The sequence below is a fragment of the Porites lutea genome, chromosome 3 (assembly GCF_958299795.1).
Source record: "Porites lutea chromosome 3, jaPorLute2.1, whole genome shotgun sequence".
Classification (NCBI taxonomy): Eukaryota; Metazoa; Cnidaria; class Anthozoa; order Scleractinia; family Poritidae; genus Porites; species Porites lutea.
In genome coordinates, this window is record NC_133203.1 from 4,515,159 (window position 1) to 4,533,953 (window position 18,795).

At 40.0% G+C, this 18,795-nt stretch overlaps 2 protein-coding genes across 3 annotated transcripts in view; one reads left to right on the forward strand and one right to left on the reverse strand.

The window, feature by feature from the left end:
• LOC140930242 (sperm microtubule associated protein 1-like) overlaps positions 1–4,724 on the reverse strand; it is a 182,946-nt gene extending 178,222 nt beyond the window's left edge. Inside the window, exons 1-4 of one of the 2 annotated variants that reach the window (XM_073379918.1) lie at positions 4,407–4,724; positions 3,016–3,115; positions 1,409–1,540; positions 811–890 (exon numbers count right to left, since the gene is read on the reverse strand). In XM_073379918.1, the coding sequence (XP_073236019.1) occupies positions 859–890; positions 1,409–1,540; positions 3,016–3,115; positions 4,407–4,664 (522 nt within the window). In that variant the 5' untranslated portion in view covers positions 4,665–4,724 and the 3' untranslated portion in view covers positions 811–858. Of the gene's footprint in view, positions 1–66; positions 891–1,408; positions 1,541–3,015; positions 3,116–4,406 lie in introns of those variants that run through there. The other variant, XM_073379917.1, reaches the window with a different exon arrangement.
• A 2,942-nt stretch (positions 4,725–7,666) lies between these two features.
• On the forward strand, positions 7,667–18,092 carry LOC140930245 (uncharacterized). Its single transcript, XM_073379919.1, has 8 exons — positions 7,667–7,781; positions 8,161–8,217; positions 9,246–9,308; positions 10,277–10,348; positions 13,772–13,861; positions 14,879–15,000; positions 15,971–16,268; positions 16,922–18,092. The coding sequence occupies exons 1-8, from the start codon at positions 7,680–7,682 to the stop codon at positions 17,033–17,035; spliced, it is 918 nt and encodes a 305-aa protein (XP_073236020.1). The 5' UTR covers positions 7,667–7,679; the 3' UTR covers positions 17,036–18,092.
• Positions 18,093–18,795: the final 703 nt, after the last annotated feature.

The window sequence follows — 18,795 nt, forward strand, 5'->3', positions numbered from 1 at the left end:
ATTACGGGTAAAAGTTTGAATATGACAAACCAAAAATTCTTCAGTAAAAAAGCAAACCACAAGAGATTTTTTTAACAACATTAAAATTTTTATTTGCACACTTCAGGTAAAACATAATTTTTTAAGAACCATTTTGGTCTGAATAATAATTTAAAAATAAGTTAAATTGGAGTACAAAGCTTTGTCATGAATAAGTCACAGAGTGCCATTTATGTTATAATAACAATATTGTGACTAGGAAAGTTAACCTGCAAAATTCTCCTAGCATTTCTCATTAGAAAACAGATACATTTTATGGACATTTCACTTTAAAATTAAAGTACACAGTTTGTTGCCTTCCACGATTTGTTCTTGGGAAGATCTCAACTAAATCCTGTACATGTTCCATGGTATACTAACTTTAGTTTTTAGTTCCTCACACCCTTTCCTGTCCTGTTTCAGCATGCTACATTTTCAGGAGTGTAGCCTCTCCCCTTTCAGTGCAATGGAGACTCTTCATTACCAATTTCAATTCTGTCAAGACTGTTTGACAGCTTGGACTGTATTAATTTTGAACATAAGTCATTCCAAAACTTGCAGTCTGTTGTTCTCCAAGATTGTTCAAGTAATAAAAAGGGCCAGACTACTGCTTTACAGGGAGTTATGTTTAACATAAGAGAAATGAATCCAGAGAGGGGGCAATATTGTAAAATGTTATGCCACTTACACTTGAGAAGCTGTGACTTCAAACATAGAGGATCATTATATTACTATGTACATCACTTGTACTCAGTAACATTTTCATTCACACTTGAAAATTAAATCTGTACCAGTAGGTTGATGCCAGTGTCTTTGACATTTGTGAGCATTACAATTTCCTCAAGGGACTAGTGAGCGACTGTCAATTTTTCCTGAAAAATATGGAAAAGAAAATTAATAAACAATTCTGGGATCAATATTCAGAAGGGAAGAACATATCGGTTCCTGTCTTTTCACTCTTTCAATGCTGTTTTATCCCAATTTATAAAAAAAACAGAGTGGTGTTATACATGAACATAAGACAGTATTTTACAAAAATAAAAGTGTACTAAATAAAATTATTGCAACTATATTTGTATGCATGATCTGGGTTGAAAATTATATGAAAGCTGAAAGTCAAGAGAAGTTCTACCCTCTTACTACACTTAAAGTCTTCAAGGTGTTCACAAAATAATATCACCAGGTGTTTCAAATATTGCACGAAAATGAAGCCGTTCGCCCGACCATAGCCTAGCAACCTTTTGTGTTGAGAAAGAGATACAGGGGTAATGCCGTTGAATACAGGGATCAATATTCTTCATTAAAACTTTTACTCACACTCTAATAGCCACAATTGCAAATTGTAACACTGTAAAAGTTTTGCAAGGGTTACTTGCATGATTGAACAAACCTGTAAAAACAGATGGCTGATTTCGAAGCCAAGGAGTGTTTCTTCGAAAACCAAAGGAGCCATTGAAGCCATTTAGGGGAGGAATATTTTCCATGAACAAACCATGACCGCCAACTTGGCTGGTTGAGTGCCCTGAAAGAATAATAATGATAATATATAATTTAAACAATAATGATAAAATATTACTAACAATAATTTTGTTATTTACCCTCAGCAGTATTTATAGCACTGACGCTAGTGGGGCCCAGCAAATGTCTGGAACAAGTAATTAACAATATTATTGGACAAGGTTGAGCTAAATATCGTGATTTGTCCGTGGCAAGCAGATCAATTATTTGCCGAGCCGAGCGCTGAGGCAAATAATTGATCTGCAAGACACTGACAAATCACGATATTTTGTGATAACAGAGTTCAATAATTGTTTTATCACTCGATCACCGAGTTTGTTTTTTTAATGAATATCCTTAGGAAGTGAAGCGATCTGCCATTTTCACGCAAGAGTGATTGCAAGAAGGAGAAAAGCACGGTTTCCTTTACGCATGAACAGAATATTATTTGCAGCCAAACACAGTTGGACGGCATTGCGCATGAGGAGACCATTATTTGTAGGCAGTTATTTGCAGGTCACGTGGTGGGCTCTCGGCCAATGAAAAGAAAGAAAAATTTGCTTTGAATGGTAATCTAACTTAAACTTAATGGGGTTAAGAATACCAACTGGCCACAGGCAAACCAGTTGGCTATTTGCAAGCATGTCCAAGCCGGGCTGTCATTAAGAGGTAGGGCCAGGGATTTCCCCTGGCTACTATGAATGTGGCCCCCAGCTACTTTCATAGCAAAACAGAAGTAAAATAGAAACAAAACTCCCTAGCTGTTTGATTCCCTGCCTACTTGTTGTATTTACCTGAAAACTTGAAATCTTAGTGACAACCCTGGCCAAGAATTTGAACTTGAGCTACCGAGAACAAATCCAGCTAGCAGATTTGTGATCAACAATGACCAGCAAGAGTCTAAACAGGGCTTCATGGATTTTATACCACTATCACAGATGATATTTTTAACATCATGTTGGAGCACTTTTTCTCATGAAAATGGAGGCACTGAGTGTGCATCCTTGCATGTTACATAAAACCAGAAAAGAACATCAGAAATATTATTCTCTGGTTTCTGGGTTTTGCTGACTGATTTGACAGTCAAACTTTGAGGAAAAATCAATTCAAAAGAAGCTTGTCTGTGAAAACACTGTTGCATGGGCACAAAGCCATGGGAGTGCTCACTCAGGGTCATACAGCACTCTTGTCACAAGCAAAATCATCACAGGCAATTGCTATTTACTTTATTTTATTTTATTAACTTCGCCAGACAATAAGATAAGTGACACTACAAGAAAAAAGTGTACATGCATTATATTCACAGGAGTACAGGTGGGGACACCACAACGGCAAGCGTCAATTACTGCGGGCCCAAAGAGAATGAGGGAGTAGCCTGTTTTGACTATTTTGAGGGCTTTTTTCAACCTCATTCCCAGGCTTTCTCTCTCTCGCTCCATAGGGTTGGGTAGGAGAGAACCCTGGGAACAAGGTTGGGCTTTATTTAGCAAAATATCTTACCAGCTCCAGCACTGTTACGAAGCTTAATATAAGTGCCCATCATTCCTTTGTCGTAAAATTTGTCCATTTGTTTTCCAGCAATGGAGTCACCTGGAGGTTCCTAAATGTATCAAAAGAATATGTTTGGAAAATGAAAAATTTAAGAGGATGGGCATGGGGAAAAGGGGGGGGGGGGTAGGGTGCTAAGAGATTTTCTTATCTCTGGTGGGGGTATTTTCTGAAGCCACATACTGTATGCACATCAGGTAAAAAAATACTATTATTTGATGAGTCTGTGTGCATAGTTAACTGTCATTATTGTGGACCCTCTCAGAATGAATAAATGCCTTAATAGCAAAAAGGGTTGATTTAAAAGGCAGCGCAAGAATTTCCTTGGGCCCTTTGCAGCTTAAGCCATTCAAGTGGTACAAAACATCCAAGCTGGAGAGCAAATTTAAGTGGCACAGGGACAAGACCAACAAAAGGTATATGTAATTTTAAACGGTAATTTCTTTTGTTTGTCTTGTCCCATTGAGACTTTTGCTCTCCAGCATAGTGGTTTTGTACCATGTGAATGGCTAGCTGCAAATAATTTGCTATTTTGGAATGCTGTGCAACAGAAGAATTATCCCACTGAAGCCTACAGGGAATTACATTTGATGAACTTATTTTTCTATTGAGTGTTAACGTGTTATCTGTGCCATCAGGACCTAAAAAATTATCCGTAAGCCTGTCGTTGCGAGAGTGTGTAAATGATAGAAGTTTGTTTCAGTCAAATGTTCCACTCCACTTAACAGCCTCCTATACAGAAGTTCTTAGGGCTTTGACACGCATTCCTCTCCCACAAACATCCGTGAAGGACAAACGCATAACATATTCTAAGAATGACTGGGAGGAGGCTCTAGGGATTAACCAGCTGTCTGGGATATAGGGGTGTCTGAATTACTGAGTTGTCTGCATTAGTCAGACTTGACAGTACACTCTACAATGGTGATTCGTACAGCTGTTGATACAATGATTAAGATCACTGGTAATAAGGGAAGGACTTTAAGTCATTCTGCTCTATCTGTAGTGGTACACGTGAATACCACTTTGTTTTCTGACTGCACTGCAGATGATAGACCAAAACAGCTCAACATATTAAAATCCGCTTGCCTTCAGAGGGTTTACTGATCACCAATATTTGTTAGTGATTTGGACTAAAAAATAACTTTTTTCTTAAAAAGGAACAAGTCATTTTCATTTGTGATTTCATTCCTGGATTTACAAGAACAATCAACACCGCACTTTCGTTAGGTGGAAATTTGTTCTAGATTTCGCACGGGAATATGGAACTTGCATATTAGATGCAATTTCCGCTCGTCCGATCTACTACAAAGTAAAGCAACCATTTCAATTCAAGTCCTTCTCACCTGCTCTGTCTTCCTCAATAGCTTTTTGACAACAGGTTTTTCAAAATATCCTTTAGAATGCTTGTCTTTTTGAGCATTGTATGGTGGAATGGCTGTCGCCATTTTCGGGTTCGCGCGGCCAGAATCATCAGACAGTGTGCTCACAGCAATCGAATCAAGCACAAATCCCTTTTCACACTTGGTTTTTTCTTCTTGTGTTAGACACGGTGGCCCATATTTCGCGAATCGAGCTAGCTTATATGACTGTTGTTGAGCCATTTTGTTTGTTTTCACCGAGATCGTGATTCGTTTGGTTCTGCAAGGTAACCAAGATCCAGGTTATGGTTGCCAAGTGCATCACGTGACTCAAAATGGAGTAACGAAGGAAAATGAATGGAGGAAAGAATGCATGCAAAAACAAAAATTGAGAGCAATCTATAGTGTAAAAGGCTGATGAAATTGTTGTTCGAAAAAGGCAAAATGGAGAATTACCCCAAGCCCTCTGTTTCCTCGCCTTCATCCAAGTCCTCTGCTGGTTTATCTTCCAAGGAAACGTCGATCACATCGGAATTCTGGGTATCAATTTCTCCTAACATTCTGTCATATGGCCGAAAAGACAATATTTATCTGCCCATAGTAAATTTAAAGTGAAAACGTTTTTGTGACATCATTACCAAATGTTATGTTAATTTAATAATTTGCCCCTAATAATCCCAATAAGAGACTGAGCGACCCTGGGAACGAGTTACAGGTACGCGGTCTCGAGAACTAGGGCGAGCGAGACAGAGTAGCCATTTTGAACTCTCAACATGTTTTCATTCGCAAGGGGAATTTTAAGCAATGTACGACAATCTGGACTCGCCTTTACGTTGTTGAGTGTGCGAACTTACAAAGTACGAAGTGCTTTAAAGCTGAAGTGTTCAGGATGTAAATTTGTAAGGAGAAAAGGTCGCTTGCGAGTCATCTGCAAGAATAAGAATACTCACAAGCAGAAACAAGGTTGATGGCTGTACTTTGGCTACTTGTGGAGTCAGTTGTTATCAAGTATCATCCATCGTATGATTCTCCCGTCCTTTCAAAGTTATTTGCGTGTCTGGATTTATGACTGAATATGGACAATGGTATTGTTTTGTACTAACAGACTCTTTGTCATATGATCATTGGAAGGAAAAGATTTTCTTCTGTTTGGGGGAAAGGATAACCTCATACAGTTGTAGCTGTTTGTGATCTTGTGCTGGTTAAACTTCATTTGCACTACTTACTTATGGGACAATTTTATCGCCTACCATATGTTGAGACAGTGGAATGTGGACTATTTAAGAATGAACCAAAGTAAAATACACCTGAACATAAGGTTTTTATCCTTGGTTCAATTTTGCTTAATTTTTTTTCTATGATAATGGGGATTGAAACATGGGCTTATCCTCCATGAAAAAACCTCACAATAATTGATCCTTCACCAAAAAGAAGGAAGTTATGGTAGGGCTAGGAAAATAATTATAGCTTTCAAAACAAAGGAAAACTTCACAGGTTTTTACACTGAAGTTAGCCCAAATATCAACGAAGGATAAAGTTGAAATACTGCATATACATGGGTCATTTATAGCCACGCACCATGCACACACAGTTATAGGAACGACCTTCAAACATGGGAATGGAATTGCACCATCAAGAAGCAAGCATTACATACAAGAGCTGAGACTTGGCTCCTAGCTGTTTTAAAAACTGCTTTTGTTGTTGAGATGCAGAGATCTTGAAATACTGAACTAAAGGAGGCATGTTATTAGATTCCTACAAGAATCTAACAATCTTATGAGACTCTACAAAAATTTTTCATGGGATTAATAATTAATATTACTCATTGAGTTGTCTTGGAAATTTGCTTCAGGTTTTGTAAATGTGTAATAGCAATTGAAGGAATATTTATTGGGCTATACCAATGGTATTCCTCAGCATAAGTGAAGGAGCTGAAGTTGTTGAAAGATGAAAAAAATATAACATTTTTTGAGATAAGATTATACTAGTAGCTGGGGTATACTTGTCAGAAAAAGTGCATGTGACAATCCCGAAAGGTATTGTGGGTGGTTTTGTCTGCCCTCTTCTCCAAAGAAATTTGAAAGAATGGCATGAGAGGCCACGAACATATGTTCGCAAGTGCTAGTGGAATGCAACAAAATTAGGTTCGACAGCTACAGTTGCTAGGAACAGTGTATTGATCATATCCCATGTTACCTTTCGGGGTTGTCGCGTGCACATTTTTTCCGACAACCTTTCTCGAAATAGCTGTATACAGTGGAACCTCTGTTAAGCAGCCACTTGCTGGTACCCTGAAGGTAGCCACTTGATGGAGGTTGGCCACTCAATAGAAGTTCATCATAAATTAGAATAATCTTTAGCAGTAACATCACGTAATATTTTGAAACAATACACAGAGGAGCAGCATTGCTGGTCTGCAATCGGTCATCACTCTTTGTCTCACACTCTATTGTTCTTCATCATATTCTTGAAATAAAGCCCCAATAAGATAGTGTACTAAGTGTTTGATGGCCGAACAACAATGGGAGAACTCTTTTTGGGACAGTTAAAAGCTGGTTCAACTCAGGGCTTTGTTTTACTCTAATCATCGTACTCTTGCTTCCGATGTTGGCAAGTAGTTATCGTCCTTTTAAAGTTCCAAGGAATCTTTTTGTGCATGGAGCCTCGCCGTTCACCCTTCCTGAGGGAGCGCATGAGATAATTCAGCGGGAAGATGGGGTGGCTGCTTAATAGAGGTGTAAGTTCCCATTTTTCTCTACAATTATTTTGGGACTTTTTTCCAATGCCCGCTTAATAGACGGTGGCAGCTTTTAAGCACTTTTAAAATAGGTGGCTGCTTAGTAGCGGTTCAGCTGTATTTTAAAGCAGTGGCAGATCCAGACCTTCAGATGAGGGAGGGGGGGGGGGGTCATCCAGACCCTGAGATAAGTGGGGGGGACTGGGGGCTGTCTCAAAAAAATTTTTTTTCAGCCCTTTGGGCCTCAGTGTGGTCTAAAAATAAGGGGATACCCGGGGCCCCCCCGGGGTCCCTCCCCTGGATTCGTCACTAGTGTAAAGGGTACCTGTGCATTGAAAATAAAGCAGTGGGATTTCTAAGGTGGCCTTACAAAATGGAGATACATCCTTGAGACGATAAATGATAAATGGTTCGTATATTTCCTTTCCAGGCCAGGTCCCTCCCTACCCCCTACCTAACCCCCTACCTATCATTTTGTCGCGCTAAATTACTTACCAGTCTCCTTCCTAACGTGATTCAATATGGCGGACAACAACTCGTGGGGTCCGCTTGTCCAGATTTTGGAACGGCTATTCCCAAATTTAACGCCGCAAATCGTACCTGCTGCACACCACGCCAAAGAGGTAAGATAAAAGTTTTGTTACCATTCGAAAGGTGTCCAAATTGTTGTTCATAAACTTGAATCTGTTTTGGAAAATAATTTAACACGCGTCTAACTGTACGACTACCACTTATTTCGCTCTGGTCTGTAAGCCTAAGACTACCTTTAAACAGAGTTTAAATCTGTTGGTTTGTGGTTCTGTAGTCTGTAGTTCCTCTGCTAAATAACTGTGATTCGTTCTGTTTATCACACATGTGGCTTTGCACGAGTGGCGGCAATGAATCTGCCTTGTTGCATACGACTTTGAAATAGTGATACACCTAGTATTTGATTTGTACTGTTATTCAGTGACTGAGCTTCTAAACGGTTCTAAGTTGGTTCCTTCTATACTTTTCGAAAAGGTTCTTCAAGCTATTCAGTGGAGTTTGAACAGCAAAGAAATTGATACCCCGACGCAGGTAACAGAGGAAATAAGAGTTTCGAACAATTCTATACATTAATATGCCAACATGCTTTGACTTTATTCATATGAACTATTTGTGTGAAATATATGAAATTGCTGCAAACATAATAAATGTATGAGGTTGTAAGGAAATCGTATTGATAACAGTGGACTGCAAAACAGTCCTTATTCAGTCACACTAAAGGTCTGAAGCGTGGCTAAAATCAGAGAGCAAGACTGGGGAGAGATGCTTTTACTTCTCATGCCTCAAACACTTATGGGCGTGTAAGGCCTTGCCTACATGATACTCTGACTCTACGCCAGTGCATTGCGCTGTGAAAAAGCAATTTTCTGAAGAAAACCTGCTGTTTTGCAGTCTACTATAACATTGACTGAGCAAATCAGTACAAGGGTGATGTCAACCTCTCTTGTAATCGTCCCCCTCCCAGACCCCAATATTAACTATTCACTTCACCCCGTGCCCTACCGCTGGAAAACACAAATCTATGGTCATTTTTGCATTGTTGCACTTTACTTTCTTTTCTAAGGTCCACTTGTTTACTTCAAAGTTGTCGTGAGTGATTTTTATTGCCCTGCCGAACAGAAAAGCAAATAGGGGTGAAGTACTGGTGAAAGAACTCAAAATTTATCATGCAACAAGCATCTACAATCGCTGACAAAATTGTTGAGACATTATACTCAAATAGGGTAGCTTCAGAGAACAAAAGAATCCACACCCCTCCCCTGTCCCCCCATTCAAAGTTGGGGTGTTTCTTGTTTTCTAACAGTAGCTCAAAAAGTGGCACAACATTGTATGGAGGGGATGGGAGGGGAGGGAAGAGTTCCCCTTTTGAAGTCAGGAAAACATCAAAAAGCCCCTTTAGGGCGAAGTGTCTCGACTCATTTTGTCAGCGATTGTAACTATAGCTGATTGCATTAACTGTTTCACGGTTGGTGGCATGAGGAAAGCCATAAGTGTTTTGAGTATTTGCTTTGTAACGTTAATGTAGTTGATAAAAAATTTTTATTTGATACTTCTATCAGATTCATTGTAAGTGGTGTGGACGAGTAGTTTGCTATGACAGTAACCCACTTGAGAAATCAAAAGTAAGTTTATCACAGTAGAATAGACGCTATAGAGGTTTCCTTATTTATAATTTCTTTTTACCATCATCCTTACTCTGTCTTGAAGTCCAACCCCTTACCCTGTTACATACCATTTTTGACAGAAAAAGGAACCCCCTTTGTATATGTTACAGGTCAAAATAAAAATTCAGGTTAATTTTTTTTAAGCTAGGTTGATTCTCATTTTCCTTTGTCTCCTAGCCCTCTTTTATGGATAATTAGGGCTAGCAGACAAAGGAATTTGTGAATCAATCTAGGTTAAAATATTTTAACCTGAATTTAATTTTGACCTGTAACATATATACCTTCTAATGGCAAATGATACCCCTTTCACATACCTAGTTAAGAACTGTACATCCCTTTTAACTGCTGTAAAGGCAATTTCTTTAAAATATGAATAAATCACAAAAGCAGAACATTTTCGTGACTTTTTCATGACCATAAAATGCATCTGTTAGCTCATTTGGGCCTTTGTACCAACCAGAATGACAGATTTCCCCACCCTTTCATATACTTTGAACAACAAGTAAAATTCCTACCCTTTCATACACCTAGACCCTTTCAGACAGAGCCTCCCCGTATAGGCCATTATAGGAAGTTCTCTCCCCCCCCGGGAATGGAGGTTGATCTGTCAATTATTGTGCACGCATGCACGTTGGATATGAGTTGGCTATAATCATCTCAGATCCAACACGCGCAAGTTTTATTAAAAACACCCACAAAGTATTGAAAATTCTTCCTGCCTTTATTTGTAAAAACAAACCATTTTCAGCTTGTTGTTAATTTTGAGCAGACGCATACAGTTACCATATTTGGAGAGCATGGTATAATGGCTTATATACTATTATGGCTAAGCCAGTCAGAGCTCCAAAATTACATTATCCAATGATTCAGTTTTTAATAAGATGTAATAGAGACAAGTAAACTCATATTGTATTTGTGTCAATCAGGTTGCCATGGAAAGGATTTTAGCATGGGATCTTGACTGGTCAAAAAAGGTGCTGAAGATCAAGGGAGTACAGGTCAGCTTGATGATAAACATAGATAATAATTACAGTCAAAACTCTCCTATAAGCGACTGCCTTGGAGATTCGAAAAAGTGGTCATAACTACAGCTTCTTGCTGACAAAAATGAGCTCTCGTAAGCAACCACATAGTGAAACAATAGAGGGTGGTTGTTTTAAAGCGATTCAGAAACTTATTAAAAATTCATCACGAAAAAACCAAAGAAATGAATGTTTAATAAGTGTCTTTACATCTGAACTTTATTGAACTTTTCCAAATACAATACTGCACTGTAAAACATCTTTACCAAGGAACCATTGAAGCAGTGTGCAGTTTCATTAAACTATTGATTTATTTGAATGTGACTCTGAGTGCTCGCTTATAAGGGCTTAAAAAATAAAGGAAAAGTCCATTTGGTTATTTCCAAAAGTGGTCATGCTTGCTTACAAGAGCAGTCCCTTACGAGAGCTTTTGATGACAACCAGGGGTCTTACAACCAGAGGTCTTCCAACCAGGACTCTTACAACCAGGGGTCTTAAAACCAGGACTCCTACAACCAGGGGTCTTACAACCAGGGGTCTTACAACCAGAGGTCTTACAAACAGGACTCTTACAATCAGGACTCTTACAACCAAAGGTCTTACAACCAGGAGAATTACAACAAGGGGTCTTACAACGAGGGGTCTTACAATCAGGGGTCTTACAACCAGGGTTCTTAAAACCAGGACTCTTAAAACCAAGGGTCTTACAATCGGGACTCTTACAACCGAGGGTCTCACAACCAGAGGTCTTACAGCCAGGGGTCTTAAAACCAAAAATCTTACAACCAGGGGTCTTACAATCAGGATCCTTAGAACCAGGACTCTTACAACCAGGGGTCTTACAACCAGGGATCTTACAATCAGGACTGTTACAACCAAGGGTCTCACAACCAGGGGTCTTACAACCGTGGGTCTTACAACTAGGACTCTTACAACCAGAGGTCTTACAACCCGGACTCTTACAACCAAGGGTCTTACAATCAGGACTCGTACGAAAAAAGGTCTTACGACCAGGACTCTTACAACCAGGGGTCTTACAACCAGGACTCTTACAACCAGGGGTCTTACAACCAGGACTCTTACAACCAGGGGTCTTACAACCAGGACTCTTACAACCAGACGTCTTACAATCAGGGGTCTTACAACCAGGGGTCTTACAACCAGGTTTCTCACAAGGAGGCGTCTTACAATCAGGACTTTTACAACCGGGAGTCTTACAACCAGGGGTCTTACAACCAGTGGTCTTACAACCAGGGTTCTTACAACTATGGGTCTTACAACCAGGACTCTTAAAACCAGGGATTTTACAACCAGGACTCTTACAACCAGGTGTCTTTCAATCAGGAGTCTTACACGAAGGACTCTTAGAACCAGGATTCTTACAATCAGGACTGTCACAACGAGTACTTTTACAACCAGTGGTCTTACAACCAGGGGTCTTACAACCAGGGTTCTTACAACCAGGGTTCTTACAACCAGGGGTCTTACAGCGAGGGGTCTTACAACCTGGACTCTTGCAACCAGGGGTCTTACAATCAGGACTCTTATAACCAGGACTCTTACAACAAAGGGTCTCACAACCAAGGATCTTACAACCAGGGCTCTTTCAACCAGGATTCTTACAACCAGGGGTCCTAGAATCATGACTCTTAGAACCAGGACTGTTACAACCAGGACTCTTACAACTAGGGGTCTTACAACCAGGACTCTTACAACCATCAGGCTTACAACCAGGGGTCTTACAACAAGGACTCTTACAACCAGGACTCTTACAATCAGGACTCTTACAACCAGGACTGTTACAACCAGGGGTCTTACAAGCAGGGTCTTACATTTAGGAGTCTTAAAACCAGGGTTTTTTTCTTACAACCAGTGGTTTGACAACCAGGGGTATTACGACAAGAACTCTTGCAACCAGGGGTCTTACAGCCAAGGGTCTCACAACCAGTGGTCTTACAACCAGGACTCTTAGAACCATTTATCTTACAATCAGGGGTCTTACAACCACGACTCTTAGAAGCACTATTCTTACAACCAGGGGTCTTACAAGCAGTAGTCTTACGACGAGGAGTCTTGCAACCAGGGGTCTTAGAACCAGGACTCTTACAACAAGGGGTCTTACAACCAGGGCTCTTACAACCAGGGGTCTTACAACCAGGACTCTTACAAGCAGTAGTCTTACAACCAGGACTCTTACAAGCAGGGCTCTTACAACCAGGACTCTTACAACCAGGGCTCTTACAACCAGGGCTGTTACAACCAGGGGTTTACAACCAGGCTCTTACAACGAGGGGTCTTACAATCAGGGATCTTACAACCAGGACTCTTACAACCAGGGATCTTACAATCAGGGGTCTTACAATCATTACTCTTAAAAGCAGGGGTCTTGGAACCGGGTGTCTTACAACCAGAACTCTTTTAACCAGGGTTTTTACAACCAGGACTCTTACAACCAGGGGTCTTACAACGTTGTTTCCACAAGCAGGACTCTTACCTCCAGGGGTCTTACAACCAGGACGCTTACATCCAGGGGTCTTAAAACCATTACTCTTACAACCATGGGTCTTCCAATTAAGGCCGTTACAACCAGCACTGTTATAAGCAGGGGTCTTACAACCAGGACTTTTACAACCAGGGGTCTTTAAATCAGGACTTTTACAATCAGGACTCTTACAACCAGGACTCTTTCAACCAGGACTCTTACTACCAGTGGACTTTGAACCGGAGGTCTTATAACCAGGGGTATTACAAGCAGGGGTCTTACAAGCAGGACTCATACAACCAGGAATCTTACAAACGAGGGTCTTTCAACCACGACTCTTACAAGTGGCGGCCTTAGAACCAGGACTCTTACAAGTGGAGATCTTACAACCAGGGGTCTTACAACGAGGGGTCTCACAACCAGGACTCTTACAACCAGGGATATTACAACCAAGGGTCTTTCAACCACGACTCTTACAAGTGGCAGCCTTAGAACCAGGACTCTTACAACTGGGGATCTTACAACCAGGGGTCGTAAAACCAGGGGTCTTACAACCAGGACTCTTACAACCAGGGATCTTACAACCAGGAGTCTTAGAACCTGGGCTCTTACAATTAGGTCTCTAAGAACCAGGGTCCTTACAACCAGTCGCAATAATGGCTTTGAGTGTATTGTTTATGTAATATTCATTCTATTGTTATGGTTTCAGCTAAGGTGGGTGGTAGAGGTTTGAATTGCGCTCATTAGAGTTGATTAGCATACGAAGTTCTGAAGTGCTGGTCAACAAGTTTGTTTTGGCAATTTGTGACACGCTTCTCCCCAATTCGGTTGCCCCTAGAGTGAAAACGGACTTCTTGCACCCAGGTTAGATACCAGTTTACAGCCGACCATAATTTTGTTAATTTTTTATTATGCAGATTTGCTGTCAAGAATGCCACTTGTTGTTGGATCTTAAGAAACTTCTTAATTTTCTTGTGACGTTTGATGGCTCTACTGACATCACCAAGGTAATTAACAGGCATTAAATAATTGAGTATTCTTCTGTTGGATCAAAATCCCCTTTTCCTTCTACATATACTTGTTTGCAGTCTTGGTGCCTAGAATATAATTATTTGTTTAGTCTCCTGTTTACTTCACTTTTCAACAAAGATGGATTAAATTTTCTGCTTAATCTGCCAATCAACCTGACTGATCAGTGGAAGTAAAAATGTAAAGTGTGTTATTTTTTTACTTCAGAGGTTGTATATTATTGTAAAGTGCAGTGAGTGATCCCCCTTGTACAGTGGAACCTCAATTTAACGTAGTGTCAAGGGAATGGGGAAATAGATATGGAGGGTTCGCTATTTTGAACACCCCGATTTAATGAATTTTCAAAAAAACAACCAAAATGGTCGTTATCTCTAGGTATAGTTAATAGATAATTTACAACACCCAGCATTCCCGGATATCTGAACAATTACTGTAATGATATTTGTTCTTTAACGCCTATGTCTCAGAAGCGAGCAGTAAATAGCTATGGTACTAGAAACTCAAGAACATAAATTTTATCCTTGTTATTCTGTTTGGCATTCATTTTTTATCACATGTTGACATTTATTTGTTACATTAATCAATCAATCATTTATTTTAACAGGTTACGTCGAGGAGCTAAAAAACTCATTCAAAATATGAACGTTTGTAAATAAAATCTATAATAATTACAGCTGTATAAAATTATATTATTTATTTTCTATTGTATCAAAAGTTAATGAGAACTAACTGAAGAGGGTTTTTCTGACAGTAGTGACTAAATGATTTGTATAAGGGTTTGCAGAGGTCAACATGTGACTCAAATACAATCTTTTTATTGGTCATACTTTGAATGAGTAGTTAATGAAAAGATCTTATTCCCGACACCGGCTACACTTTTATCAACTGTTTGCCTCCTCACAAACCATGTGATATCACTTTCGTGAAAAATTGACAGAAAACATGTACTGCATACAGCTTAGAATAACTTTTTGTTCCTTTCTTTCTACTTATAGCTTTATTCTCTTGCCTCACACTTCTGTCAAATAAATGGACACACTTCACAATCAGGAGAAGTTGACGTCAAGTTACTTCAACAAGCTGTTTCTATCACTCACTCTCTTCATGTGCTAACAAAGTAGGTGTTGTTGTCTCTCTAAAGCCAGAGCCATGGTTAAAGAGTGGCTCAAAATACACCTATAGTTTTTGTATCCCTCTCTAATCAGCCTTGCCCTCCCCTTTTAGGAGAAGAAGATTATTATCCCTCTTCCCTCCCTTGCAACCTGTGGTCTTACAGCTGTAGAATCAAACTAATGCACAAAAGGGTATATTGATAACATTGATTGGAAATGACACTGTTATGTGCCTTCCCCAAAGCACTAAAGTAGTCAGTCGTTCCTGACATCCAAAACAGGAATCAGGGTTCTTTGGTATCCTTAATTTTCTCACAGTGCTTCATTTTGCCTAAGTAAACATGCCTACCCCCCCCCCCCCCCCCACCCCCATCCAACTGTGCTCAAACAGATCAGGTATGTCATTGAAAACTTTGAGAGGAAAATAATGCCTGAAAAAAGTTTTTGATTCCAAAGAGTGGAAAGAGATGATAATAAAATGTTTAACCACCGCACCAGTAGGAACACCGTACTGCTCAGATAATGAAATTAATTTTTTTTAAAATTCTCATCGGCACTTCTACGTTGAACTTCTCAAGTCTTTCTAATTTTCAAGTAACCGAAGAACTATTAAAAATGCAACGAAACGATATTTGTGGAACAGATGAACCAAGTTTTCTGTTTTATAAAATGTATTATATGTGATGTTATTGGTGATATCGGCAGCCTTGTGTGTTAACGCGATCAAACACATGAGGACCTGGTGTAAAAAAAACTTCGATTATTTGCGATGTTATTAGAGATGTTGCGGGCCACGTGCATCAACTCTATCAAACACGGGAGAGACTTAAGGCCTGTGCATCAAGGCGATATAGTGCTCTCGTTTGGGCCAATTGTAAGGTGGGTATTTCTTTGCTAATTTTATTAAGCTCTATGTATAGTATTCCTCCTTACTACTCGTGTACAATGCTCTTTTCTTTACTTTAATCGTCACAGAATTGTTCCCGACATAACAGTCCAGGGACTCAGTGGGGAAAACGTTACTTTGGAATCAGTAGATGAAGTGGTTGAAAGTGTGTGTGGACAGCTTCCTGGCTCTGTACAAAAATATACACCAAAGGTTAAAGGAAAGAAAAATAAAGAAAAAAGCTTTACAGAGGATACAGAGCTCACTCCAGACTCGTCTACTTTGTCAGTAAAAAAAGTGAAAAGCACATCAAAGAAGAAGAAAAAGAAACAGACTTTTGATTCTCTGACGAACGGACAGTGTAATGGTGACCATGAAGAAGCTGAGGTAAGTTATGATGTGAGATTTTCTTCTCCGTTACCTAGGCAGTTCATTATGTTGTGAAAGTGATAGTTCCCCGTTGTCGATCTGGGCCGGTGATTTTCTTCCTGCTTTCGATTAATCTTGATGGCCTTTTTTTTATTCCGTGGGTGTATCCGGGTTATAAACTCGGTCAGCGCCCCCCCCCCTCCCCCCCACCTCCATCCCCCACTCATCCAACTCCGCAAACTGATTAGTGGTCCAAGAGGTTGGTGTCGAAATACTCCTTACTGATATGTGACTCTACGTTCTACATTTAAGAATACTGACGCTCAGTAGCAAGTCTTTGCGAGTCATTTGATTGCCCAAAGCAATGGCTCACTATACATGTAGCACTGTATTCGCTGCGAATAGTCTTTATGTTGTGAGTGTTGTGAGGGGGCAAAGGATGGCGAGTGGTGAGAACACTCGTCTCCCACCAATGTGGTGCGGTTTCATGTCGACCTGACGCCATATGTGGGCTGAGTTTGTTTACGGTTCCCTCCATTGCTCAAAGAAGTTTTTTCCGGATTCTTCCGGGTTTCCCCTCTCCTTAAAACTACGGTAAAATTCTCGAGTGCTAAAAGTCACCACCAGCTTTTAATTCCACCCTGAGCACATTCATACGACTTTTCTTGTAGGAGCCGACAAGAAAACGTCTTATTTCATCAGAGAAGAGGAAAAAAAGAGCTGATGGGAAAACCCGTGCACACGAGAAAAAGAGGCAGTCCTTACCTGCCATGAAACTTGATTGACATGTTTTGGTGGCATGAAGTCGTTAGCTAAGAGAGGAAGATGAAATAATTTTGTTGACAGAAAACACGAGAAGAAGTCACACAGACTTCTTGCAAAGCTCTTCTTTTTTTCTTAAATTCCTCGCCAGTCCACCAAAAAAGAAATCCTGTATTGTGATCTATGCCCTTAACGGCTGTTAGGGATTAGAAAATGGAGGGTGCGAAACTAGCTACGAGAAGATGAGAGGTAGGAGTTTAGGTAAAAGTGAACCAATGATGACAATTAACGTACTCGTCTCGACTCTCTGCTGCAGAAGAGTCCGCCAGTCTAATCAATACGTCCTTACACGCTGTTGTTCCTTTGAATGGTAAATGTTGAACGCGAGAGTTTGTCTTTTCGTAAACGGCGATCAAGTGATTACCCAGAGAAATGATTGGAAAGGAGCTAGATCCGTAGCCTTTTTCTCTGCGCCTTATTTTTCTGCCTGGTTGCGAAGATGCCCCAAACGAATGTTCGTGACAACTGTTCTGTTTACGTCTTTCATCCGGCAAGGTTTACACCAAACGATATTTTTCCGGAACAATTATTTAGGGTATTTGGAATCGCAGGCCTGTGCACACATAAATAACCCGAGAACTTACATTCGGATACATAGGACTGACTTTTAAAGATTGCTAAATCAAAGTCTCAGGACATCCAGCCTAACCGAGACGTTTCTATTTCGCATACACGCATCTGCGTGTAAACGGCCAAATGAGTCTCATACCAGTATGTTCCGGGTGTGTCACGAATCCGGAAGAATACCTTCTAGTGTAAACCTAGCCTTAATAAATCGTATAACACCCATATGCTTTGCAGGGCGCTCTTTTCAGTTCTAGATACAAACGTACATTTCAAAAATGACAACTGTTCTAGCAATAAATGTTCAGTTTATTTGAAGAAAGAAAACACGAAGAGAATGCACAAAAAGCTTGGTGACAAAAAAACCCTTTCCTGAATACACAACCTAATCGCTACTGTGGTACAAAAGAGCGGAGTCTCGGCGACTTTCGTCGTACTTATTGAAAGGGAGGAGGAGGAGTCATACTATGTATAGTATTAATGCTTTACAGCAGCCAATTTTTGGGGGCTAAATTAACATTGTAACTAAAGTCTCACAAAAAAGTGGTTTTCTTAGGTATGCATCTAACTTAAATTTGCAGTAAATTTGGTTTTCGACAGTCCGCTACTATGTGATTGGCTGAAATATCTCCTCCCACTCTCTTAACTAATCAGCGGTAAACAAACTGGCGTGCGCGCCAGAATTTTCCCGCCCTCGGACTGGACATGTTGCAGGTTCTGGCAATGAAATTGGCAATGAACCAACTGAATTGCCTGTCTAGTGTGATAGGCCAGTGTAACTTTGGTGTGCCATAGTCAACCTGATTGAAAAGATCTCTTTGCAGTATAGCAACTAGCTAACGCCAAGTACACAATATTTCAAAACTCCACTAAACTAACGTTAAACCTACTTTTTTTCTCGAGCAAACTAAGAATTACTTTTAGCTTCAATGACGGCCAACTAACATTGAAGGAAGAGTCATCAAGAAACTGCTCTTAAAACAGTCCATTTGTCTTCAGTGGTACACATACTTGAAGGAAGATTACCTCTTTAGCATTTTCTATAAACAGTTACAAAAAACCTCGAATTTAAGCTAACCTCTACCTTGATGGAAGACGTTCAATTTTAAGTTGAAATTGCTTTGAAGAAAGGCCATTTCCTAGTTCCAATAACTCTCAC